Source organism: Protopterus annectens, chromosome 6.part0 (genome assembly GCF_019279795.1).
Source record: "Protopterus annectens isolate FY-2018-M chromosome 6.part0, PAN1.0, whole genome shotgun sequence".
Lineage (NCBI taxonomy): Eukaryota > Metazoa > Chordata > Ceratodontiformes > Protopteridae > Protopterus > Protopterus annectens.
The window spans coordinates 427,234,898-427,261,049 of NC_056737.1; the positions used below are offsets into that span (position 1 = coordinate 427,234,898).

The 26,152-nt window shown below is 42.9% G+C and overlaps 1 protein-coding gene across 1 annotated transcript in view; it reads left to right on the forward strand.

Moving 5' to 3' along the window:
* PIGH (phosphatidylinositol glycan anchor biosynthesis class H) overlaps positions 1-26,152 on the forward strand; it is a 434,798-nt gene that overhangs the window by 334,959 nt on the left and 73,687 nt on the right. Inside the window, exon 4 of the mRNA XM_044074170.1 lies at positions 3,518-3,604. Within this exon, the coding sequence (XP_043930105.1) occupies positions 3,518-3,604 (87 nt within the window). The remainder of the gene's footprint in view (positions 1-3,517; positions 3,605-26,152) is intronic.

A 26,152-nucleotide genomic window follows, 5' to 3' on the forward strand; every position in this document is an offset into this window, starting at 1 on the left:
GGAGATTCTGCTGGTGGGGATGACTGCAATTAGGGGTACGAAAATAGATGAGGGGGCTGAAATTTATTGGAGAAAAATGGCAAAGGAACCAAGGTATTGGGAGCAAATAACTAGAGAGGGAAAGATAACAGAATGGGAAAAGGCCAAGAAGACATCTGAACTGCAGACTAGAGACTGCCTTCTTTATCAAGATATAGGCAAAGAGAAAGGGATAGGGGACTGTTAAGTAAAAGACCTGTGCTCTAAGAGTTTTTAGTTAAATCTAGAATAGAAGCTGCTGTTAAAGAGATAACAGAAGGGCATATAAACTTTTGCACAAAAGCTATTAAAATCAGTGAAATGAGGTTAGAAAAGATTGGGAAGAGGGACTGGATAAGCAATTGACAGTGAAACAATGGGAAGCCTTATGAATGGCTCCCAAATATGCAACAAAGTCTAGAAGATTTAGTATTTTTGCTTGAAAGTGTTTGCATGGATTTTTAGTATGTTTTTGGAGTGTAATGAGTTGGCAGATTTTATAAATTCCCTACAGAGTGCTTTGTCAGAAATATTGGGTGAGCAAATGGGTGTAGCTATGAAAATTATTTTTTTTCAGCTGGGATGCAGGATCTGAATTGCCTAGACTTAGTAAGGCCTTGTTAAGTTTAATGCTGGTGGCTGCCAAAAAATACAGTTCTTAAAAAATGGAAATCAAAGTCTAAACCAAGTATATTTGAAGTAGTGACTATTGTAACAGAGATAAAAGAACTAGAAGTGGGATCTTTAGAAATGGGTAGGAGCAGATTACATAGAAACATGGAAATTGTGGGAAAAGTGCATTTAGAATAATGTTTTCTAGGAGGAGTGAAGTTTAAGGGAAGGCAGAAATTGAGCAGTTTATATAATGTTGGATTGATGATAATCGTACAAAGGAATATATATATGTGATGTATGTAACTGTGAACATTTCAATATAATTTGTTTTCTTTTATGTCAGTGTATGTTTGCCCATGCCTTAAGTGATAAAAAAAAAGGTTCTCTGACAGTTCATTGTGTAGATCACTGTGGCATTATAGTTCCCTATCAACAGGAAATAGCTGAAGATAAATGTCTACTATTCTGGTCTGACATCTAGTGTTTTTCTGGATGTCATAAGTGAGCTGATCTCCTACATTGCCCAGACATCTGTCTAATGTATGGCTTAACTGGCGGAGATGCATGCACTATTGTTGATTTCTTTCTTTCTTGCTACAAGAGGGGATTGGTCATCAGTCAGCCCGTTGGTCAATCTTTTTCAGGTGATTTCCAGAGAATAATAAGTACCTAGTCTGGGAATTATTTTTTAGCATTTATGTTGGTAGTATTGCTACTTAAACTGATTACCAGTTTTGGTTTGAATTGCAGACACACACACACACACACACACACACACACACACACACACACACACACACACACACACACACACACACACACACACACACACAGAAAGCAGTCTGCTTTGGCTCTGTTAGAATTGTACAAGTGAAAGGATAATATTAGCTCTCATTTTGGACTTGAACTCAAGATCTCCATCATTTTGTGTTGGTGTCATGTACATGACTTTTCCTTAAGAGCCTTATGCTTTCAGTTAGGAAACCCTCAGCAAGTGTGGGAGGCACCCATTCTCATGAGCTATACAAGATAGCTGTGATGTAATGGCTGTTGGCTGTCCAAATGGGACTGAACCTTTTGCTTAGAATTTGATAGCAGACAAATTTAACAGGACCAATGTCAACCTCGAGTGGAACCTTGACCCCAAAGTGGTCCTGTTACACAGAAGTGGGGTCTTCCAGTAATGGACCACTTTGCTTCAGAAAAAGACTACAAAGTACAGAAATTTTGTTCCAGGTTCCCATGCAGAAAAGCAATAGGCAGCAAATATCGTCAACCTCAGATGGCACAGAAGCCTATATATTTTCCCTTTCCACCCCATCCCTCTTGTCAGAGGTGCTTCCAAAGTGCATAATGTGCTTCAAAAGTTCAGTATATAAATATAGACATGCACATGCACACACTTTGAGACATAAAATGGCACCTCACCAAAAGTTATGACCAGTGACAGGTAATGGAGCAATCAGGACCTCCTTTTAAGTTGTATTTGAGACTTGGACCTGTGATGAAGGAGGAGCTCATCTTTCTGTGAACAGTCATGCAAACTTTGAACATCAGACTAGACTAAAAAGGTCCCAGTGCAATTTATAACTTCACAATGCTGATCCTGCTCATCATGTTCTTTCATATGTGCATTGACTTGAGCTTTATGCAATTTATAACTTCACAATGCTGATCCTGCTCATCATGTTCTTTCATATATGCATTGACTTGAGCTTTATTTCTGGACTAAAGACTTCTACGTGAACATTCAACCACTCAGCTACTGCATACCAGTCATTTCTTGTTTTAACATGTCTAACGTCTGTAAAACACTGCAGTCATAAGGTACTTAACAGATTTATTGTTTGGTAGCCCACAGTCATTCTTCTCCCAGTCTTGTTTGTTGTGAGCATAGAACATGCATGGAAAATCATTAAGCTCTGTAGGTTCAACAGTTTTATCAAAGGGTGGCATGTTTCATGAGGCTAATATCAGGTTCTAGCATGACCCATTTTGTTGTTTCACTCAGTTTCATGTACCAGTTCTATTCACAGGAATAGTACAGTTGTTTTGTTGTGTTTTATGCCACTGAATTGTTTAGGTAGGACTAAGCAAAAGATGTAATTAAATAAAAAAAAAACTTGCATGTGGTCTGTTTACATTTGGGATATCTTAAGTCTGCCTTAACAAAGAATTTTTAGAAGATGTTTGCTTATGAATTGTTTTAGTTGGGAAGTGTTCTGGTCATTCCTATTCTTAGTGCAGAAAGGAAGTCTGCACTAATATAGTCTTACTTTTCTCATTTTTAACTGATCCAGATTGCTACTTTTCTTTTTCTGTTTTTGAGAAGTAAATGTTTGTGTAGATCTGTAAGTAAAGCCTTATCATTAAAATTGTTTTCAAAAGGCATTATTAGCTGTTTTAGTCAGGAAGTGTTCTGGTATTTCTGTTCTCTGTGCAAAAAAGGAAGTCTGCACTAATACAATCTTACTTTTCTCCTTATTAACTGTTTAACACCTGGTTTAGGACATTGTACTATTTCAAATGATTGCATATATGATGCCAGACTTTTGCTAAGAACTTTTTTTTGTAAATATTGCTGGAATGTTAATAATTCAGTTAATGCATTTCAATACTTTGTTTAAAGTACTGCTTGTCACTTTCATTTTTCTGTTCTGATAGTATCTTATAAAACATATGTTAAGCAAATACTTTAGGGAAAAAGTCATATAAAACTATGACGTACTTGTATGTCTGACATAAGAACTATCCTTTTCCATTGAACAGTAAATTGTATATGTGTATCTGGTCTCTCCCAGTGTTAGTTGCCAGTTGTTAAAAGTAAAGAAAAGCAAATGCTGCATTTATTTATTTAATAAGCAGTTCCTATTACTAATTTCAGAGCTCCAAGCCTCGACTGAACTGTTTGGTTAAAGTGTATCGAAATTGCCAGGACATCCTAACTCTAAAGGACATGTCAGAAATCCAGGTAAATGGCAAGGCATGGAAAATTTAACAATGACTCATCCAACACATTTGGTTTTAGCACTGTTTTGCACATGAATTGTTGCTAATCATGGACAATTGTGGCCTACAGCATAATGCAGAATAAACACTGACTACATATTTTTTTCAGAAATCCAGATTAACAGCAAAGTAAGAAAACTGCACAGTACTCTATTCGGCATGTTTCCTTTCAGTGCTTTGTTTTTTAGTAAGTTGCTGCTGAGGATGGGGTATTGTAGCCCACAGCATAGTATGCTGAAAACACTGTGTTGCTTATTATTTTTTTTTTTTTTTACCAAACGGGAACATTGTGGTGTTGGACTGGCCTTAACCCCAGAGCATTGTAAAAGTCTGTAGATGAACATCTGAAGCTAGTAAGTACATTTCAGATATCTTTGTAGTCATTTTAAAAGAACATTTCAGTTCAAGGGATCCAAGTTTTGTGCACATTTTTTTTTGTGAGAACAGCTTTAAAAATGTAGTCAGCAGGTGCAGTAGATTTCCAGAACAAGATGTGAATTCTATTTCTTCTGAGGGATCCGATCCTATGCTCACAGGAATTTGACTGCTCAGGATCACTACACTGGCAGAAGATAGAGAAGGAAAGGATAGAACAAACTGTCATGTTAGATTTCTTATACATACCAGACGTTTTCCAGATCTTGTCAGGGTCTTTTGATACTCTCACTTGGAGACAGACATGAACTCCTAGCTAAATATGTTACAGTAGGCTGGATCACTATTGATTGATCAGCTGTTTGTTGTTGTTGCCTCACAGTTAGATGTTGCCCGTTCGATTCTCAGTTAGAGCGCCTTCTTTGTAGCGACATGCGTGAATGGGCGTTCCTTCGTTGAAGGTTGTACGTTAGGCCCGGCAAGCTAGTACGTAAAAATCTACTGCCAATCATTAGCGGACCGGAGTTCCTCTGTGGCGACCCCTAACCGGGAAAAGCTGAAAGACACAAACAAACAAACAAACAAACAATGGTGAATTGTTGAAGATTAAGGTAACACATGGTTTCAGTTTTTTGCAGTATGAGGTATTGTTTAAAAAAATCAAACCCATAGCTAAGTTCCAGTGGTAGTGTGTAAAAATCTCACAAACACATTGAACAGAATTCTAGGAAACATTGTTTAATAAGATATTTTAATCCTCGTAAGTACTAGGGCTCTGTAGACCAGGTATTTGATCTGAGCCAAACCAATATGTTGCTGAGATTGACCCCATGTGCTAAACTCACTACCCAGTCCTTTAATTGCTCCAAGAATTTCCCCTGCTAGTGGCTTAAGGACCATTGTACCAGCTGGCCAGCATTAACAAGTCTGTGTACAGTACAGTAGTCATCACTAATGCCTGATATGCTTTCATCATTAGTATTTTTTTAAGTAGGAAAGCAGCCCATCCGAAATTGCAAGCATTAACTTAGGGTCATGTTTGCTTGCCTTATGCCAGAAGGTAAACTGTGGAGATGATATTTTCTGGTCTAAATCCAGTAGCTGTACCATCAGTTTTGAACCTTTGCACCCAAGTGTACACACAGGTACTTAATTAGTTTAGGACCCTCCATGGAATGAATATGTCTTGTAAAGCTGTGGAAGGAGAAAAACTTGCAGCTATTGCCTCTATCTTTTATATGCTAATTTTGTAGCCTGAAAAATTCCAAGATTGTTCAAACACATTATATAAACAAAGCAGATCTTTTGTTTGGGTGGCAGAGGTACATTGAAATGTCATCTACATAAAAAAACCCTTAAACCTCCAAATAGAAAAAGTACACAATGATTCAACCAGTGGCTCCAAATAGTGGGCAGACAGCAGGGAATAGAGCAGTTATCCGTGAAACTTAACAAAAAAAAAAAACCTGGGAAAGAACAGCATTAACCTTCAACAAGGCTCCTGACTTCTCAGAACACCACAAAACAGGTGATGTTACAAGCGAAAAGGACACTGCATAGGATCTCACAAGCACGCTATTTCTTTTCATTAAGTAATGAAATTCAGAGTGTGAAAGAGAGCACAGGTCAGTATCCTTTATATTGTCTTTACTAGTTTCCCCAAGACATTTTTTAATTTAACACTACTTATGCTACAGGTCAATGTAAGCAGCCTGGACAGTCCAAAATGGCTATCCATACACCTTTAATAGTAACAGCAAGAAGTTATGGAATATCATTTTCACATTTTGATTGTAGGGATCCACATTAGCATAAATATTCTAGGGAAATGAGTTCTACTACAGCATTAACAGCAGTTAATCAAGTTAATCGCCTGAATTACAAATCCCATTATACTGTCCCTAAAGGAACCTGAAAGGATCAGCACTGACACCTGTTTCACAGGTCTTGCCAACAGTGCTCCCTTTGCCATTTGCTTTTGATAAAAGAGAAGTAGTTCTGGGATCTTTCTGCTGCATACATTATTCTCCACCAGATTGGAAGCCTGGAGATGTCTTCCGCAACATTTTCTAGTCTGGACCAGTTCTTATGGTCTTCCAGAACATTAGCTAGATCTACAAAATTATTCGTTGTATAAGAAGACCACTACCTTAAAGTAAGCTGGTTAAACAAAGCATAACCACAGTTTTGTGGCCCCACATTGCTGCATAACAGGCACAAATTTCCTGCTGTCCTCTATATCTCAGTACTATAGTCTTGCTCACAGGAGACAGGGGTATTATTTCAGGTTAGTAATTTATCTGATTGCTGCAAGCAAGAGAGAGCACAACTACAATGTAAATGCTGCAAAATGGGATATGAAGTGCCTCATCTTCTTAAGGGTCAAAGGAGAGACGGGAGCAAAATGCACTCTGTTTGCATATCACCTTTCAAGCAAGTCTGTCCAGTTATGTAACAAAACTTTAATAAATTTCAGAGGATCACTTGCCTCCTCCCTTTCAGGCAGTTCTGCCATCTTAATGTTTTTGTGGCACTTCTGGTCTTGTAGATCTAGTAGTCTGGCTTCCAACTGTTTAACCTTTGTCTGCAAATCTATAACACGTCTTTATCTCTTAAGACATCCCACTGGAGCTCCGTTATTATATCTGAATGGGCCAGTGCGCTCTCTATTTTTGTGGCCCTATTCTGTGAACTCTAGACATAATCATCCTGTTTTTTTTTCTCAGTTTTATTTAGCCTGTCTAATATCTACCTTGATGTTCTTTGTGTTTCACTGTTCCAGTCATCACATTTAGGTTATCTGCTTACAGTAGCCCTCAGTCGGCCTGATTAACAAATTCTTGGGTCCTGTGTCAGTTGCTGTCTCTTCTTCCTTGATGTCAGGTCGTCTTCAACTAAAAGCTAAGTACCCTGTTGAGGAAACTTTTTCTTGCTCTAAACCAATGTCAGTAAAAGTAAATAATTGCATTTCTTGTGGAAAGCAAATACCTCATAAAGATCTACATTCGTACGTATTCCTTGCCTAGGTCCTGACCACGATGTACCTCGCTGTCTGTTTTGTGCCTTATTTAAACCACGAACTGTCCATTGTCAGTATATTTTCGCTTCTAAATATTTTGGTGCTCGGGTCAATTATCCTGATATGTCTTTGATAAGCCATCTGACTACTGACATTCTGAAAAAACGCAAAGATAGACAGAGACAGGCCACCTAGGTCCAAAGCTGCCGACAGCGCTTCTACTAAACCAGTCACCAGTTCGCCGGTACTCAGTGAGGTGCTTTCGCAGCCCGTGATACCCACTACTTCAGATTCGCAGGCCTCTACTGAGACCCATTCAGAGTCTGCTATGCCGCGAGATGCTTCAACTGTGGAACCTGCAGATGTCTCTACCTTGGATGGGTCCAGAGCCGCTGTGCAGGCATTGGCTTCTGAGGGTGTTTTCAGGCCTACTGACTTGCATATTAAACCAACGCCATCTTCTTCTTCAAGGCCTAAAACTCGAACCATGCTTAGAAAACTGACACCCAGACCGCATGGTCAGGCCTCTATGCCTAAAAAACAAATGATAGGAATGGCTGAAGACCTTATTACTTTAAGCAGGGGAAGCCAAACTTCCCCCTCTAAGAGACCTAGAACTGAGTTTGCTTATGATACTTCTAACCAGGATTCTGAAATTTCTGTTTCCTCTGATCACCAGGATTTACCCTTATCTACCTATTAGGATTCTCATGCTGAGGACTCTATTCCCTCTGCCCCCCCCCCCCCCCCCCAGAGGATTTCACTTTTGGTGAGACCTTGCATACTCTCAGGGAGCATTTTCATTGGGGAAAGTCAGGATTTCTCTGATTCTAAAAAGAGGCTTAGGGTTTCTTACTCCTGCCCCAGAACAGGCCTTTAGCCATACTTCATGTACTAGACTTTGTTGATGCCTTTTCGGAATCTAGCTTGGCCTTTGGCTCTTTACCTCCAGCTCCCAGAAAACCTGATAGATATTACAGGGTTCCTGACTCTCACAAGTTCCTTTTCAAAAATCCTACTGCGGATCCTGAGACCATTTCACAGGGATCCAAGGGCATTAAAGCTACTACTGCCAAAAATGCTACACCCTCTGATAGAGACTCCAGGGCGCTGGATAGATGGGGTAAGAAGGTATACACATCTGCAGCTTTGGCCATTAGGTTCATAGGTTCATACTAGGCTATCTGCCCTAGGGCATTTATAAGCCTAGCCAGAATGTGTTTGGCTTTCACCACCCATTTTAAATTTATTTTGCTATGCCCTTTTTTGAGGTTAGTATACTGTGCCTCTGTCTAACAGTGACACAGAAGTGATACCCGGGGTAAACCTACGATCTCCCATCCACTCATCAAGATTCCTCTTGAAGAGAGTCAATGAGGGACTCTGCCTAACCTGGACTGGGATTTTATTCCAGAGTGAAGGGAGCCTCTGGGTTATGAATATTTCCCTCCAGCATGTCCTATTTATTTCAGTGCTGAGGTTCAAGTCTCTCGAGCGCATAGCTCGATGGGATTTGGATTTTCTGAGGTGCAGCATGTCCATTAATTCCGGGTTGGACATGGCTTTATACGTCAGGCACAGATCGCCTCTGAACAGGCGGTATGCCACTGAGTAGAGCTGGAGTTTCTTTAACCGGGCAGCATATGGCATCTGTTTGAGCCCTTTGATCCTCTTGGTGAGGTACTTTTGGGGTCTTTCCAGTTGCTGCAGGTGTCTGGTAAGGTACATCCCAAAAGGGGCATTGTACTCAATTATGGGCCTGATGAGGGATGAGTAAAGAGGCACGATGACCTCCCCTGATCTAGATGTGAATCCCTTCATGATTAGGTGGGCTATATAAAATGTTTTTCTAACCACTTTGGCCATGTGGTTGGGCGGCACAGTGGTGCAGCCGTTAACGTTGTCGCCTCACAGCAAGAGGTTCTCCGGTTCGATTCTCGGCTGGGGTGCCTTCTGTGTGGAGTTTGCATGTTCTCCCTGTGTTCGCATGGGTTTCCTCCGGGTACTCCGGTTTCCTCCCACATTCCAAAGACATGCATCTGGAGCATTTCTCCCCGGGCCTCCACTGAAAACAGGCTCTGTGGAACCTAGTCGGACATTCCCGGTCAACAAATGTTAAATAAATAAATAAAATAAAATAAATAAATGAGAGATTGCTATCAACTTGGATCCCCAGGTCCCTAATTACTTCTTCTGTACTTAATGGATTACCACCTATGTGGTAATTTGTGGGCACTTTGTTTTTGCCAAAGGGGATGACTATACACTTTTTGGCGTTTAGTTTGAGGCCATGGCTCTGGCACCAGTTGTCTGTTTCTATGAGGCCCTTTTGGAGGATGCTTGTGTCGGCTGGAGAGTCGATTATGGCGCCCAGTTTGCAGTCATCTGCGAACTTGGTCAGCCACAGTCCTTCCGTGTTGGCCTGTACCTCCGAGAAATATATACCGAACAAGTGAGGTCCCAGGACTGAGCCTTGTGGGACACCACTTGTAACTGGTTTGGAGTCTGACATGGCTCCAGCAATTCTAACCATATGGGTTCTGTCCTTGAGCCAGTTTGCAATCCATCTAGTGACATAGGGGTTTATATTTAAGCTGGTGAGCTTATCTATAATGCCCGAGTGGGGTATTGTATCGAAGGCTTTTGCGAGGTCCAGGTAGGCTGTGTGGACTACCTTCCCCTCGTCAATGGCCTTGGTGACTGTTTCAAAGAAATCAACCAGGTTTAAGAGGCAGGATCTGCCCTTACCAAAGCCGAACTGGGTAGGATCCAGTGTCTGTAGGTCCCCAATATCTTTATTTATGAGGTCCATGATGATCCTTTCCATAGCTTTGCAGACCAAGCTAGTCAGGCTTATGGGGCGATAGTTTCCAGGATCCGTTGAGGCCACCTTTATGGAGAGGGACCACTGTTGCTGTCGCCACTCTTTGGGCACATATCCTGTAGTAAGGCTGAGATTGAACAGTAGTTTTATGTTTGGGTTTACCTCTTCTTGGAGTTCATGTAGGACGCAGCCGGGACACCGTCTGGTCCCATTGATGCTGTGTTTTTGCTTTGGAGAGGCGGCTCTTACCTGTGCATCTGAGATGTCAGGGGGGCAGCAATCTGCTGGGATAGATATTTGCCCTTTTGGTGGGGGGGGGGGGGGGAGAGGTTTGCGCTGAACCTGTCAATGATGTTGGCAATGTCTGTGGGTTCAGTGTATTTTTTGTCATTTTGGACTAATTCTGAGCATATCTGGGAATTACCACCCAGGTTCCTAACATAACTAAAGAAAGCCTTGTGATTATCCTTAGTGTCCTGTGCAATTTTCTCTCGAAGCTGGCCTTACACAATTTTATGAGTGCCCGTAGTTTTTGCTAATACTGATCAGTGATGCCTTCCCTTTTGGGATTTTGCTCTATCATTTAGTAGCTTCCTCCTTCTATTGTATAGTTTGTTTATGGCTGGGGTCCACCAGACAGGACGTCTGCCTTTGGAGGACTGGGTCTTGGTTTTATTTGGGATCGCATGATCCATGCATTCCTGAAGGTGTTCATAGAATGCGTTTATAAAGGATTCTGCAGTCTGGGCCGTATTTTCCACAGGCCCGGGGGCTTTGAAGGATTCCACCTCGGTTTTGAGGAGTGTGAAATTTGCTTTAGAGAAGTTTTTCACTGTGGTTTTCTGGGCAGGGGATGGGGTTGGGATGTGAATATCCAGTGAGATTAGTTTATGGTCTGATCTTACCAGTGAGGGATACACTTCTGGTCTGGAGCATAGAGTCCCCATGTTGGTGATGATCATGTCCAGTATGTTTTCCCCTCTTGTGGGAGTGGTAACAAGTTGTTCCATAGCATTTGAGTTTATAAATTTTAGGAACCTTTGGGCTAGGGTGTTGGGAGCTAGAGTAATGCTCCCAGTCTATGTTTGGGTAGTTGAAGTCGCCCAATATAATGGTGTTTGGAGAGATCTTCATATTTTCCAGTGTTCTCAGGAAGGCCAAGTGGGGTTCCTGGGTTTGGGAGGGTGGTCTGTAGCAGGCTATAAACTGGAAGGCAGTTTTACCCACTGTTAGTTGCACATAGTCTCTGATGCTTCGTGCTTTGCCACCAACCTGGAGGTGTGGGTATCTTTGATGAATATCGATACTCCCCCTCCTTTTGTGGTTCGGTCCAAGTTTTGGGGCCGAAAAGCATGGTATGAGGTATAACCTGGTAGTGCTGGGGTGCTCTTGGGAGCCCTGAACCAGGTTTCTGTTACTGCACAGATATCGATGTTCTCCATGCTAAGGAGAGTTTCGAGTGTGTGCATCTTGAGGTTTAGACTTCTGGCGTTGAGTAGCATTACTCTTCCCTTGTGATACCTATGGAGGTGGGTTTGTCTTTTGAGCCTTGCCTAAAAAAGGCACTATGGGGGTAGCAAGAGCCCTTGCCAATATCCGAAAGCCCAGGGGTAACAGGTGCAAGCCGTCCCTAGCGAAGCATCGTGGCATGTCGAGCATATCATCCCAAGCTGACAGGCATTGGATCCCCTTTGAATGACACCAGTACTTAAGCCAATTTTTGAAATTGATCATCTTGTCTTCATATTGTGGCATCATTCTTGGTGAGGTTAAGATGCTAGTCAAGGTCAGGGTCATACCGGCCTGGGCTACATGCTCAGAGAGCTCCTTTATGTCTCTTTTCATGTAGTCCAGGGAGGTACGTCTCAGTTCATTCACACCAGCATGGACAATGACTGAGTCATATTTGTACTTACCTTGGAGTGACCTGAGTGCTTGTGTTATGTGGCGGATCCTAGCGCCTGACAGGCTGCTCACCGTGACCCTCTCCTTGTTCAGCCTGGTGAGCAGGACGTCAGTGTGCCTGACGATAGTCACCTATTACAAGTGTATCAGGTGTGTTGTTTAGTCTTAAGGGCTGTGACTGTTCGGCACACTGGCTTTGTGAGATATGTGTTGCATGTGTTTTGTTTTGGGGTAGCGGTTGCTTGGGTGTCTGCTTTGGATGTCTCTGCTGCTTAGGCAGATCTTTATTTAGAGCCTCCGAGTATGTTTTTGTGTGATTATGTGTTTGGTTTGCTGTCGTGGTAGGTCTATGTGAGATTGGAATTGTAGTGAGTGTGGTTTCCTTCTCCTCCTGACTGGTTTTGCCAGTACTGAGTTGAGACAGCTTAGCCTCCAGTTTGGCTATATGGTTGCATCTCTCACATGTGTTGGAATTTGTTGGGAGGAGGAGAGGGTTGTCTGTGTACATGAGGCAGTTGTAACATTGCCTCAAGATTCCCAGATTCACCAGCTGGACTGGAGAGGAGATTGACAACTGACCTTTGGACATGCTAGAATAATATTGGGAATTCCTTAATAATTGAAAACAAGGGCCAGTGGGGAGTGAGGGTGTAGTGCTTTTAATTTTAGTGCTGACTTATATAATTGCTTTAGTGAGCAAGTGCCAGGTAACTTAAATGCAAAAACGACAAACAGTAACTTTCTTTCAAGTGAAACAAGGAAATAAGTACAGTAAGCAATGCAGATATCACTAGTGATCCACAGAAGCGCTGAGAAGCTGCGTATTAGGTGGAATTAGCGTTCCAGGGAAATAACAAGCAAACAAACAACAAGCATATAAACAAAGCTAGATTCAGCAGGCCTGGATCTAGTCTATGCTACAGCAAACAAGGTGTACCAATTTTAGTAAGATACAGTTCAAATATTCAGGCACTATAAACCTTTAACCAGAAATTCCCAGCAAAGAAGGGCAGAGTCCAGCCTCTTCTCCCACAAGAGTGCAGACCACGAACCTTCTTAATGTAAAATAACTGGCCTGAAGCCCAAGTGCTTAAACCAGAACTAATACACTTTAAGAATAACAGACACTGCGCTCTCAATCAGAAGTTCCCAACTTAGAAGGATGAAAGCTACCTGTCCTGCCACCACAGTGCATGCCACAAACCTTCCTAATGTAAAACAACTGGTCTGAAGCCCAAGTGCTTAATCCAAAAGACTTAGAATTATAGCTACACTTTAATCAAGTTACTACCAAGCAGTAATAAATACAATTGAATACTTTAGAGAATGCCTGGATTAGTGCTCAAGTTACACAAACAAAGCTAGATCCAGCAGGCCCGAATCCAGTCTATGCCACAGCAAACAAGGCACCAACTTCAGTAAGAAGCAGTTCAGATATGCATGCACTATAAGCCTTTAACCAGAAATTCCCAGCTCAGAAGGGCAGAGTCCAGCCTCTCCTCCCACAAGAGTGCAGACCACGAACCCTCTTAATGTAAAATAACTGGCCTGAAAGCCCAAGTGCTTAAACCAGAATTAATGCACTTTTAGAATAACAGACACTGAGCCCTCAATCAGCAGTTCCCAACCTAGAAGGATGTAAGCTACCTGTTCTGCCACTACAGTGCAGACCACAAACCCTCTCAGTGCAAAACAACTGGTCCGAAGCCCAAGTGTTTAAACCAAAAGGCTTAGAATGAGTTACCTTAAACTGCCAGTTTCATATGTTAAAGTATCAGCAGCATATTATTGGATTGCTTAAACAAAAAATGATGTTGATTCCTGATTGTGCTGAAAATAAGGATTTACAGGATTTAATGCATTCTGCTGAACAAGTTGGAAAACATACTTTGCAATGTGGTTTTGATTCACTAGAAGCATCTTGCAGGGCTGCTGTAACTGGGTCTGTACTTAGAAGGCATGCTTGGCTTAAGGAGCAATCCTTGCCAGATCATGTTAAAGCTAAATTACTGGATGCTCCCTTAAATCAGGACCGCCTGTTTGGCAACAAGGCAGAAGTTGTTCTTAAAAAGATGGAGGAAAAAACTAAATCTATGCAAACTGTTAAAGATTTTTTACAAGTACAACCTCCAAGATTTATTAGGCATTGGCCTTCTAAGAATTGGTCCTTTCCTGCCTCTTCCAGACCTTCTCAGTCCAAACCCAGATCCAGCAGAGCACCCAGGCTTCAGTCCCAGGGTACGCACAGGACTAAGCAGTGGGGGGCCTCCACTTCCAAATCTGGGAGTAATAAAACTCCCCCCTATGGTAAACTGTCTCAATGACTTCTTTTTAAAACTTCCAAGCACTTCTCAACTGACTGCCCCTTTGGGGGGAAAGATTGCTCTTCATGCAAAGAACTGGGAACTCATTACCCAGGACAAATGGGTTTTAAATATAGTGTCCCAAGGATACAGATTTCACTTCCACATGTTACCAACACCAAGCGGTTGGCCAGATCTACCCCCAAATCAGTGGGCAGAGGCCCAAAAGCAAGTGCTCTCTCTCTCTTAAGCATAGGTGCTAGTCAGTTGGTACCAGAAGAGGAAAAAGGACAAGGTTTCTACTCGAGACTTTTCCTAGTACCCTGAAAAGACAATTCGTGGCGTCCTATCATGGATCTGTCTACTCTAAAACACCTTTTTGGTGATTCCAAAACTCAAGATGCTGACTCTTCACCAGTTACTTCCTATACTAGGCAAAGATGCCTGGTTGGCAACACTAGATTTAAAGGAAGCATACCTTCACATCCCAATCAGGGAATTTTGCAGAAGATACCTAGGCTTCAAAGCAGGCTACACTCACTATCAGTTCTCTGCACTGCCCTTTGGCTTATCTACTGCACCCAGGGTATTCACAAAGTGCGTAGCTCCAGTCATTGCATTTTGCAGGCAAAGAAATATTCATATATACCCATAACTGGACGATTGTCTAATTCAGGCAGAAAGCCAGGGCATACTTTTGAATCATCTGGCCTTTGTACAAAGGGTGCTAACTTGTCTGGGGTACACCATAAATGAAAAGAAATCACACCTGGTACCTTGTCAACAAATTATATTCCTGGGAGCAAGCTTGAATACAACTTCCCAGATGGCTTTCCTCACGCCAGAGAAACAAATTCATTTGACAAGTTACTTCAAACAAGTGGCCACAAAAATCCTGCTCTCTGCAAGGCCAATACTACAAGCCTTGGGGTTCATGGCCTCCTGCATTCTTCTAATTCCATATGCAAGACTGCATGTGAGGAAACTACAATGGTATCTAAAAAGCCTATGGTGTCATCATTCTCAGCATATAGAAGCAATGATTCCTATCATACCTTGCCTACGCCTAGAGTTCCTTTGGTGAGCAGAGGCCTGCCACCAAAACAAGGGACTACCATTCACACTACCCCCTGCCACCCAAACCTAACAACAGACGCATCAGACTATGCATGGGGGGCTCACCTGGCAGGGAAGTGCATTCAAGGCAAATGGAACCCAAGTCAAATGCACCTGCATATCAATCAGAAAGAAATGTTAGCTGTACAGAATGCTCTGACAGCCTTCAAGGACCACATTCTTCCAGGACAATTAATGGTAAAGACGGAGAACACCACTGTTATGTGGTACATAAACAAGCAGGGGGTACCCATTCTTACCCCCTCTGCAGATTAGTGATGGCATTGTGGAATACAGTCTTGAGCGACCAAGTGCATCTACAAGCTCAATTCCTGCCAGGAAAACTAAATACACTGGCAGACGGACTAAGCAGAAACCTCATGGACCCACATGAGTGGAAACTGGAACTAAGGATTTTCAACATGTTGACAAGCAAATGGGGGAGCCCAGATATAGACCTGTTTGCCTCCCCCAGAACTATCAATTGGACAAATTTTGCACAAGGACTCCACACAAACAAGCTTGGAAAGTGAATGCTCTGTCCTTCAGCTGGAAAAACCTATCAGTTTATGCCTTTCCTCCTCTGCCTCTGCTCTCCAAAGTACTACTAAAGATCAAACAGGACAAACCAAGGACGATTTTGATTGCACTAGACTGGCCACGTCAACACTGGTACCCCCTCTTGCGCAGTGTGTCACTGTTGGCCCCATGGCACCTGCCTCAGACTCCTACCCTGTTGTCTCAGCAGGAAAACCAGATTTTGCACCCTCAGCTTCAAACACTGAACCTAGCAGCCTGGCTAATAACCTAATCTCTCCTTTACCATCCCTCAGTAAACCAGTGATGGATATCATTTTAGAGGCAAGGAGGCCTAGTAATAGAAAATTATATGCTGCAAAATGGAAAATATTCTGTGCCTGGAACCAATCTCAAGGGATGAACACAGCAGCACCCAATTTACCTCAGATTTTACAATACTTAACTGAGATGCTTCACAAGGGCTTGTCTTTTTGCTCCATCAAAATTCATGCCTCAGCCATTTCAGCTCATTATAGCACAGAACCTCCCCTCTTCTCTCATCCACTGCTCAAGTAGTTCCACAGAGTGGCCAAACATTTAAGACCACCCAGAAGAGCTCCAACTCCAGTCTGGGACCTTAACTTTGTATTGGATAAACAAACTCTTCCTCCTTTAGAGCCAGCTGCTACTGCAGATTTAAAATTCTTTTCTTGGAAAACAGCTTTCCTTTTAGCAATCACTTTAGCAAGAAGGGTATCAGAATTACAGGCCCTTATGGCAGTGGAGCCTTTCATCATCTTTCATGCGGACAGGGTGTCCCTCAGAACAAATCCCTCTTTTATGCCCAAGGTGGCATCCAGTGTGGCCCTTAATCAGTCCATTCATTTGCCAACCTTCTTTCCTAATCCATAGAACAAAGGAGAATGGATACTGCACTCCTTAGATGTGCACAGACAACTTGGATTCTACTTGGACAGGACTAAACCTCAAAGGAAATCTGAACAATTGCTGGTGGCATTTGCTGCAGGGACAGAGGGGAAGGCTGTTTCAAAGCAAACCATTTCTAAATGGATAGGCCATTGCATTCATTTCTGCTGTAAGCACCATGGAAAACCTGTCCCACAGGGGATCAGACCCCACTCAACCAGGTCTGCATCTACCTCTACAGCCTTTCTCAGAGGCGTCCCTACCAGGGACATCCTAGAAGCTGCTACCTGGAGTTCTGTACATACTTTCACCAAGCATTACCATTTGCCAATTTTCTCTAAATCCAGAGCTGGCTTTGCCACTGCAGTCGTGCAGGGCCTTATAGCCGGTCCTAATGCTATCTAAATTCCTCCTCCCATCCTTAGCTTTGGGAAGCTACCCAAATGTGATGACTGCAGCAGTGAAACACTAAGAACATAGTACAGTTGTGTACACTTACCATAAATGTAGATGTTCAAGTGTATTCATTATTGCAGATGTGGTTACCCGCCCCCCCCCCCCTCCAGCCCCCTGACTTCCTTTGGCTATACCTCTACTCTCCTTTGCTATGCTTAAAAGCTTTTTGGTGTATTTGCTTTTTTGTTGGAGGTATAACCTTGTATATTTGTAGATTTAATTGCTTCCCATTAGGGGGGCACCTGATATCTGGGGCAAGAAAAACTGATGTAATAGCGTCGGCTGCATGTTTTATACCCCTGATGACCTGACGTCATGGAAGAAGAGACAGCAACTGATGCAGGGCCCAAGACTTAGTTAATCAGGCCGACTGAGGGCTACTGCACGCAGATAATCCAAATGTGATGACTGCAACAGTGAATACACTCGAACATCTACATTTATGGTAAGTGTACACAACTGTACTTTCTAGACTGTTCATGCTGTAGGTCCCCATATGACATCTTGTTTATATTTGATGCTATTTTGGCTGACATTACAGCTGCTCCAGTGGGTTTGCTGTGAGTCAAAAACTGATTATTTCAATTTTCTTTTCCTGTGGGGTGTGACCAGCTTCAACGTCATGCCTGTCCTGAATTGCTCTCTATATGGTGTATTTAGTCCCACAGACTGCATCTCTAAAATACCATGTTATGACCAGTAAAATAGTTTTTCATGGAGGAGAGCCTTCACTATACTATTAGAAGGCCACAGTTACCAGAAGTTCTGTTTTGTATAATGTTTTTGCTAAAAGTAGGACTCATGCTTATAGGTTTATTAACGAACTAAGGACGTTTATCTAATGTTTCATTTTAGTAATGACTCTGGTCCTGACCTTCTTACAAGAAGTAGAAAGGAGTCTATCTGGTGTGGTCTTTTTCATCTGTTCCTCAACTGATGGGTCTTGGATCCAATATCAGATCTGTCCTCAGCCACTTCAGAAGACTTTAGGCTCCATAGCTTGAGCTCCTCCCCCTACCTATAATCCCATTGTTTTCATCAGTTACCCCAGATGTTGTTTGCCACTTCACTGTTTGGATGTGGTCTCTGTTGGCTCAAGCAGACCTTCTTCTTCTTTCTGCTTTTCCCAGTTAGGGGTCGCCACAGCAGAACTCCGGTCCACTAATGATTGGCAGTAGATTTTTACGGTGCCGAGGAGCCACCCTGACGTCCAACCTTCAACGAAGGTACGCCCATTCACGCATGTCTTTTGAATGCTACTCGACCATGGGGAGGACATGCAGACACTTCATAGAAGGCGGTTCAGCCGAGAATTGAATGGGATAACCTCTTGCTGTGAGGCGACAATGCAACCACTGCACCACATTGCTGGTATATTTGTCTAGATGAATGCCATCTATTTTCTGCTTGCTGTTACTGTTATTGTTATGTTAGAGAAGCCAACTGGTTTTAAGAAATGCTCCTTATGCAGGCACAAAATCTCCAAACTCGGATAATCATTCTAAGTGCGTTTATTGTCTGGGATCGGGACATCTGAATATTGTGTGTGACATTAGTCCTAGTTTTAACCATAAGGCACTAGTAGAAAGAAGAACAAATTGTTTCTAAAAGGTCTCATTCTTTCCTTCCTTCTGCTTCTGGAGCTCCATCCTCTACTAGAAATCTTCAGGAGAGTCAATAGACAAAAGCAAAGAATCGAGGAAGTGTTCCTCTGATTGCTGTTCTCCTTCAATTTCTTTGGGCTTGGCTTCGCCTGAGAAAATCTCTAAAATGTCACATCCGTCAACCTGCTTGGGTCTAACTTCAACCAAATCAAAATCCTTGAATCTGAGTACACCCTCTGATTCGACTCGAGTAAAATCTAAATCACTTCAAACCTCATCCAAGTTTTCTTCAGAGCTAGTGACTTTGAAGATGCACTCTCCTTTCCTGCAGGACACTTCTCGAAAGGTATCCTATCCACCTTCACCATCCTCCTCCCTCAGGTCATCTAGGAGTCTAACAGAAGCGAATGTGGATAGGATGATGAGAAAGTTTCTCAGAAGCCAGATTCATTTGGGTGTCCCAGCTCCGGCTCCCATCGGATCTGTGAGCCTACTTCCTATATAACCCCAATCTCGGACTCCTACTGCAATCCGTCCTGTAGTTTCAGATATTTCAAACCCGAGACTTCTGAGCTTGTGTGTGTGTCTTATCCAAAGGCATGGCACTATACAAGTCTGACACCATTTTTGACTCAGGCAGGTCCGAGTTTGTCAGATCTGGAAGGGTCTCTGAGCCATAGAGTTGGCAGTATGCCCGGGGCTCTGGGTTTGACTTTGGTATTCTTTGAGCCTTGGTGCTAGTGAACTCAGTTTCCAACACCTTTGTGGAATCTGGAGCCTGTGGGGATTGGACTCTGTCCTAAGCAGGCTTCTACTGATCCTGTGTTGTCAAGACTGGGTTCTCCCATGGTTTCAGCATTTGCTGTATTAGAGAGAACTTTTTTCAGTTCAGTGGAAGATATCCTTGCCCCTTTGGAACCACCCCATCCTCAACTGCCTACTGTGGATGCTGGGTCTTTTAATCCTACCCCATTGGAACAGCTAGTCCTATTAAGCCTAGAGACTGGCCTCATTCAGGACTCTGCTGGCACTTCCAAGTCCTTTCTGGAGCCTCCCACCAAAGACCCCCTCAGAAGCGGATGTATAAGAGCAGACACTTAGACTCTGTACAATAGTCATAAACTGAAGACAGTAACTTCGATGAAGGGAAAGGGTCCCCCAGGTCACCCCCTGAGGATGTCTCATTCAGTGAAGTACTTAAATGTTTTAGACAGAAAAGTATTTGGTCTTCTGAGGAATCTGTGTTCCTCAAGGCTTTTGCAGCTAGCTCAGCTTTGTCTTGGATAGTCCCCCCAGCAGATGAGAAGGTAGAGCTTATCTTCTGCAGGGCTTGGAAGGATCCAGGTGTCTCAGAGCCTATCCCCAAACACCCAGACAAATACTTTGTTGCACCCAAGGATAGAGCTCATTGGAGAAAGGGTGCCCAGTGGATGCTATTGTGGTTGCAGCAGCCACTAAGAAAGAGCGTACTGAACAGAGTTCTTTTGTTCATCCCCCAACAAAGAGAGCAGGGCATCGGACAGATTTGTATAGCATGTCTATGCTTCAGCGACCTTTGCCCTCGGGTCTTTGAATTATCTGTCACATGTTACGAGATTTCAAAGGGAATTGGTTGAACAGTTTTCCAGTACTCTCTCAGGGTACATGTGTGAGGAGGAAAAGAAGATGATATCTTCGCAACTGGCCACCCTCCAATCCTTGAGATTGATTTCTCACACCTTAGAGGGAGCTTCTAGAACTGCAGCTTCAGAAATAGCTGTTGGAAGGCATGCCTAGATGCGCTTTTGTGATTTTGCGGGCCATTTCAAGTCTTCATTTATCAGTGCCCCGCTTGATGGATCCACCTTGTTTGGTCCTGAGGTGAAAGAGACTGTGTCTAGGAGAGCACAAGACAGGAAGACATCTGCAGTGGAAATCCATTTTTCTTCCTCTCAAAGGACTTCTTCCAGTACCAGAGAGGTGGGCGAAGGATATTCAGAAAGACCCAAGGTTTTTCCCATGACTCCTATGGAGAAGGATCCCTTTGTGGCAGAGGGGAGAACTCTAATGGAAGACTTCGCCTCCGTGGCAGAGGTGGCCCACATCATCAAGGATTCAGAGGTCCTTTCTCTGAGAAGCCCTTTCAGCATCCCTGAAGGGTTACTAGACAGCTGCACTCTGGAGACAATTGGGGGGGTGCTCATCTTTGCACTGATAAGCCTGGATAGCTATTGCCAAACATATCTGGGTGCAGAGTATAATATCCAGAGGTTATTGCATACCAGTTTCCCTTCTACTCCCAAAACACAACAGAAGAATTCCTGACATTCCACCTAGTTAGAGAAAAGCAGCAGCCATGGAAATAGAAAAGCTGCTGAAGAAAAGAGTCATCCAACTGGTCTCCCCAGACCAACAAGGATCCAGAACCTAGTCAAGATTTGTTTTTGTGCAAAACATGACAGGGGACCTTAGAACAGTTTTGGATCTCAGCAGTATGAATCAGTTCATGAAACAGTTGAACTTCCATATGGTCACTGTTGAGTCCATCCTGCCACTATTGTGGAAGGATGACTGGATATACTCCGTAGATCTCCAGGATGTGTACTATCATATCAAGATACACAGGCAATCCAGGAGATATCTACACTTCCAGCTGGGAGTCAGTATCAGTTCAGAGCCCTCCCCTTTTGTCTCAACACAGCCACTAAGGTGTTTACCCAAGTGCCTGGCAGTGGTTGTGGCTCACCTGAGACTGCACTGACTTCAGGTCTAGATGACTGTCTCATTTCTTCTGTTGAGCCCCTAATGATCCAAACCAGTTAATATTTGTTCCATCTGTCTCTCTGACTAGGCATTACAGTAAACTACCAAGTCTTAACTCTCCTGTACTCAAACTCTGGAGTTTATTGGTGCCCATCTAGATACACTGACACAGGTTGCAAGTTTGCCACAGACAAGACTAGACACTGTATGAAATCAAGCCTTGCACATCCTTTCTGTTCATTCCCATCCACTCAGACTAGTGTTACAGCTTCTCAGATTGATGGCAGCTTCAATAGTGTTGGTACACTTAGCACATTTTCACGTGAGGGTTTCACAGTGGACTCTAGTGGTACAGTGATCAATAGGGCAGAATCCTCTGACAGCACTCATTTGTATTATAAATATTTGCAAGCAACAAATAGCCTGGTGGAGTGATACAGAAGAAGTTGCTTAGGGCCATCCTATTATTCATCCTTAGCCCAAGGCCACAATGACAATGGATGGCAATTCTGTTGGCATTGCAGGCTCTTCAAGATGTTCTCTCTCTAGAGATTATTGCTGTTCAAATCGACATGTCAGTCGTCTGGTATATCAACAGACGGGCATCTTGATCCTATCCCTTAGGCTGAGAGGCAGTGAGAGTTTGGCAATGGGCAATCTCTTCTGGTCACTTTCTGTTGGGAACGCATTTTCTGGGGAAAACCAGTGTGCTAGCAGACAAAGTGAGCAGGTCCATTTTACTCCCTCACGACTGGTCTGTCAGTCAGTCAGTGGGGGAAATGATAGTTTGCCAATGAGGTCAACGATGCTGCAACCTCTTTGCCTCTCCCCTCATTTCCAAGTGCGTTAGGTACTTTGCTCTGATCCCCCTGGAGGGAGGGTCACTGAAAGACGCTGTAGGAGTGAATTGGCCCCACTGCCTTCTATACACCTTTTCCCCCATTACTCTCATCCCAAAGTTTCTCCAGAAACTGTTGAAGCAGAAGAGCAAGGCAATCTTTATTGCTGTGTTCTGTCCTCACCAAGTGTGGTTCCCTTTCCTGTGGCCTAATATAGGTCACCTACCGAGGGTTCTGGATCCTTTTCAGGACCTTCTGTCTCGCTCATCTGGATTGCCCCACCTGGACATTCACTCTCTCAAATTGATCCCATAGTTTCTTTACTTCCTGTGGTGGCTAGAAATTCCAGGCTTTCTTACCCACTTCATCACATTCTTATATCTTCTCAAAAAGCTTTTACCATAAAAATGTATAAGAGCAAGCAGAAAAGATTTTCTCTTTAGGCTCTTCAGAGACAATTGGATCCATTTTCAGCACTGTTTCCAGTAATTCTTGACTGTCATGCTTCCATTTTCAGTAACAGAACTGGTTATTCAGCAGTTAAAGTGCAACTTGCTGACATCTCAAATTTTCAACTGGGTGAAAATCACTTTTCTCTAGCTTTCTTGATGTTGTGAAAGGCTTTTCTTGGGGTCAGTGTTCTACTTTGGCCTCCTATTAAAGATTCCATTCCTCCATGGGACCTAACAGTTATCCTTCAAGCTTTGGCCCAACTGTCCTTCGAGCCTTTAACCAAGATAGAATTTAAATTTTTGTTGTGGACAAACTTTCCTGGTCGCCATTACATTGGCTAGATGAATATCAGAGCTCCTGGAACTTTCTTCCTAACCATCTTACCTTACCTGATTTTTCATAAAGTTAGAGTATCCTTTCGGAGTAACTCTTCCTTCCTGCCTAAGGCGCTGTCCAAGACCAATCTTAACCAGTCAGTTAGCCTACCAGTCTTCTTTTCAAAATTTTCCAACAAGGGAATATAAATGCTTCATTTATTGTATGTTCATAGACAACTCAGATCCTGTATTCACAAAATTAAAGATTCAAGAAAATCAGTATAACTGTTTCCTTTTCCAAGGCTAAATTGGGAAAAGTAGTATCAAAAGTAACCTTGACCAGATGACTCACTGATTGCATTGTTTTTGTCTACAGCAGTAAAGATTTATCATTGCCAAAAGGCACACTCCCACAGATCTATGGTTATCTCATCTGCCTTTTGGTCCAGAGCATCTATAGATGACATTTATGCAGCTGCTACATAGTCCAATGTTCATGCGTTTGTAACTAAATACAGACAGGGCATTCTTTATCAGAATGGGCAGCATTTGACCACGAGGGTTGCTTCAGCTGGGGACCGTGTGTCATCATTTGAGGAACGGGTGATGTTCAACTTATGTACTCACCATAACTCTGCATCTGTGTTGCTGTTTTCATCCTTCCTCAACTTCCCACCCTCCAACACCATTCCTTTTTGATATTCTCCTAGTATGTCCTAAGAGGTTCTTCCCTGTCACTCTTGCTACGTGATCTCCAGGGCTGCTTCTTCTATTTCTTCCTTTGCTTTATCCTTGAGTTATAGTTATTTTTTCTCAAAGGATGGTAATGCTGGATAGTACATTTTTATAATGTGGTTCGCTAAATAGAGGGCAAACTCATTGTGAGGTAACTGAAGAGAAGGGGATTATGTTTAGGAGATGAGATCGAGCTATGGAGTCTAAAGTCTGTTGAAGTGGCTGAGGATGGATCCGACATCGAATCTGAGACCCATCAGTTGAGGAAGGACAAAAATAGACAACACAGATAGAGTTATGGTGAGTACATAACTGTTTTTTATTTAAGATCTTTTGCACATAATTCTTTTTTTCATTGGCAGGCATTCCATTAAATATGTTACAAAAGAGGAAGGGGTAGCTTTCAGTTTTGGAGGGGTATCTCAAAAGAAAGAAATGTTTACAAAGCCACTCTTGCACGTAAGCACCTTCTATTAGGGCCAGAATTTCAATTTTCATCATAGGTTTTTGACCATTCCTGACCCATATCCAAATCCAAAAGCTTCTGCAGTATCTCCAGCTTAGGCAAGATGTGTTTAAGACTTTCACTGGCATCATCTTAAAGATAATTTTTCGAGGTGATTGGATTATTATTATTGTTGTTGTTTCTTTTTTGTTCCCAATATAAAAAACATTCTAGATATCTCGTGTCTACAAGAATATTCTTCAGGCTGTCTCCTCTGATGTTCTTCAGGGTCACTACATGGCAGCTTTGAATGCCAAAGATGATTATAAGCATGTTCTGTTCTTTCCTCCACACAGGAGATTATTCAGATTTTTAGTTGGTGAGGTTTGCTTTCGGTTTTACCACAGGTCTAATCATCCCAATCCCCTAGGTGCTTGATTTCAATAAAGAAGCCCTCAGATTAAAGTTTTTTCACATGTACCCTTACCTGGTTCATCGTTATCTTAACCATTCAAAGGAACAGCTCTTAACAGTAAGGTTTAGTTTTGTATTTCTTGAGTTGCATAATCAATGAGACAGAGTCTGATTTTATATCTTCAGTCAAACCTTTTTCTAGGGACATTGCTTATTACCATTTCATTGAGGATTTCTTTTTCTCCCTGCACAAAAATTCATGACATGTTGACATGTTTTGTGGTGCTAGCAGACAGGGCTACTTTGATAACAGGATTCTTGTCTTCTGGGTCTTGTCTACAGATGTTCATCGTGTTTCACTGTTGCAGTCATTACTCTTGGGTTATCCTGCTGGCAGGCTACCCTCAGTCGGCCAGAATTCCAAAGTCTAGGTCCAGCATCGGTTGCTGTCGCCTCTTCCCTGATGTCAGTGCGCCAGGGGTATAAAAGATGCAGCCGATGCCATTCTCTTCAGTCTTTCTTGCCTGAAGCAAAAGCAGTTCGCAAGTGCCGGTTGGCCGACTCCTGAGATTTTCAAATCCGAATTTCAGAACCGAAGTCTTCATTAATGCTAAGTACCCCATTGGGGAAACTTTTTTCTTGCTCCAGACCAATGTCAGAAAAAGTTAACAATTGTATTTCTTGTGGGAAGCAAATACCTCATAAGGATTTTCACTCTTACTGTATTCCTTGCCTAGGCCCTGATCACAACGTTGCTAGCTGTTGGTTTTGTGCTAGATTTAACCAACGCACTATCAAGCGTCAGTTCGATTTTGCATTTCATTACTTTGGCCGAAGATTTAATTATATTATGCCGTCAGACCAGCCGACAACCGGAGTTTACAAAAACCGCAAGGACAAGGAAAAGGATAGGTATCCGAGGTCCAAAACGACGAGGAAGCCTCTGCTAGGCCAGTCGCCGGTTCTCAGTGAGGTGCTTTCGCAGCCGCTGGTGCCTGCTACCTCAGAGCCACAGGCCGCTTCCGACTCCCACGTGGAGCCGACTGGGCCCCTGGAAACTCAAGGTATTGGACACTTGGAAATCATTCCCTCAGATGGGTCCGGAGCCGCTGAGCAGGTATCGGCTTCTGAGGGTGTCTTCAGACCTACTCAACTATATATTAAGCCATCTTCAGCCTCAAAGACAAAGACTAAAGCAGCTCTAAAGACAAAGAAACAAGTACAGCATTCTCCTTCTCAGACTTCCATGCCTAAAAAAACGGATGCTCAAAATGGCCGAAGACCTAATTAGTTTGATCAGGGGCTCCCATCCCCCTCTTGATAAGAGGCCTAGGCAAGAGACAGAGTATGATTCTTCTGATCAGGTTTCTATTTCCTCTGATTCCTCTTCTGAACAGTATTACTCCATGTTTCCCTATGAGGATTCTGATGCTGAAGAATCCATTCCTTCCGCCTCTCCTCCTGAGGATTATTCTTTTGGGGAAACCCTGCGTACCATGAGGGAGCATTTCCACTGG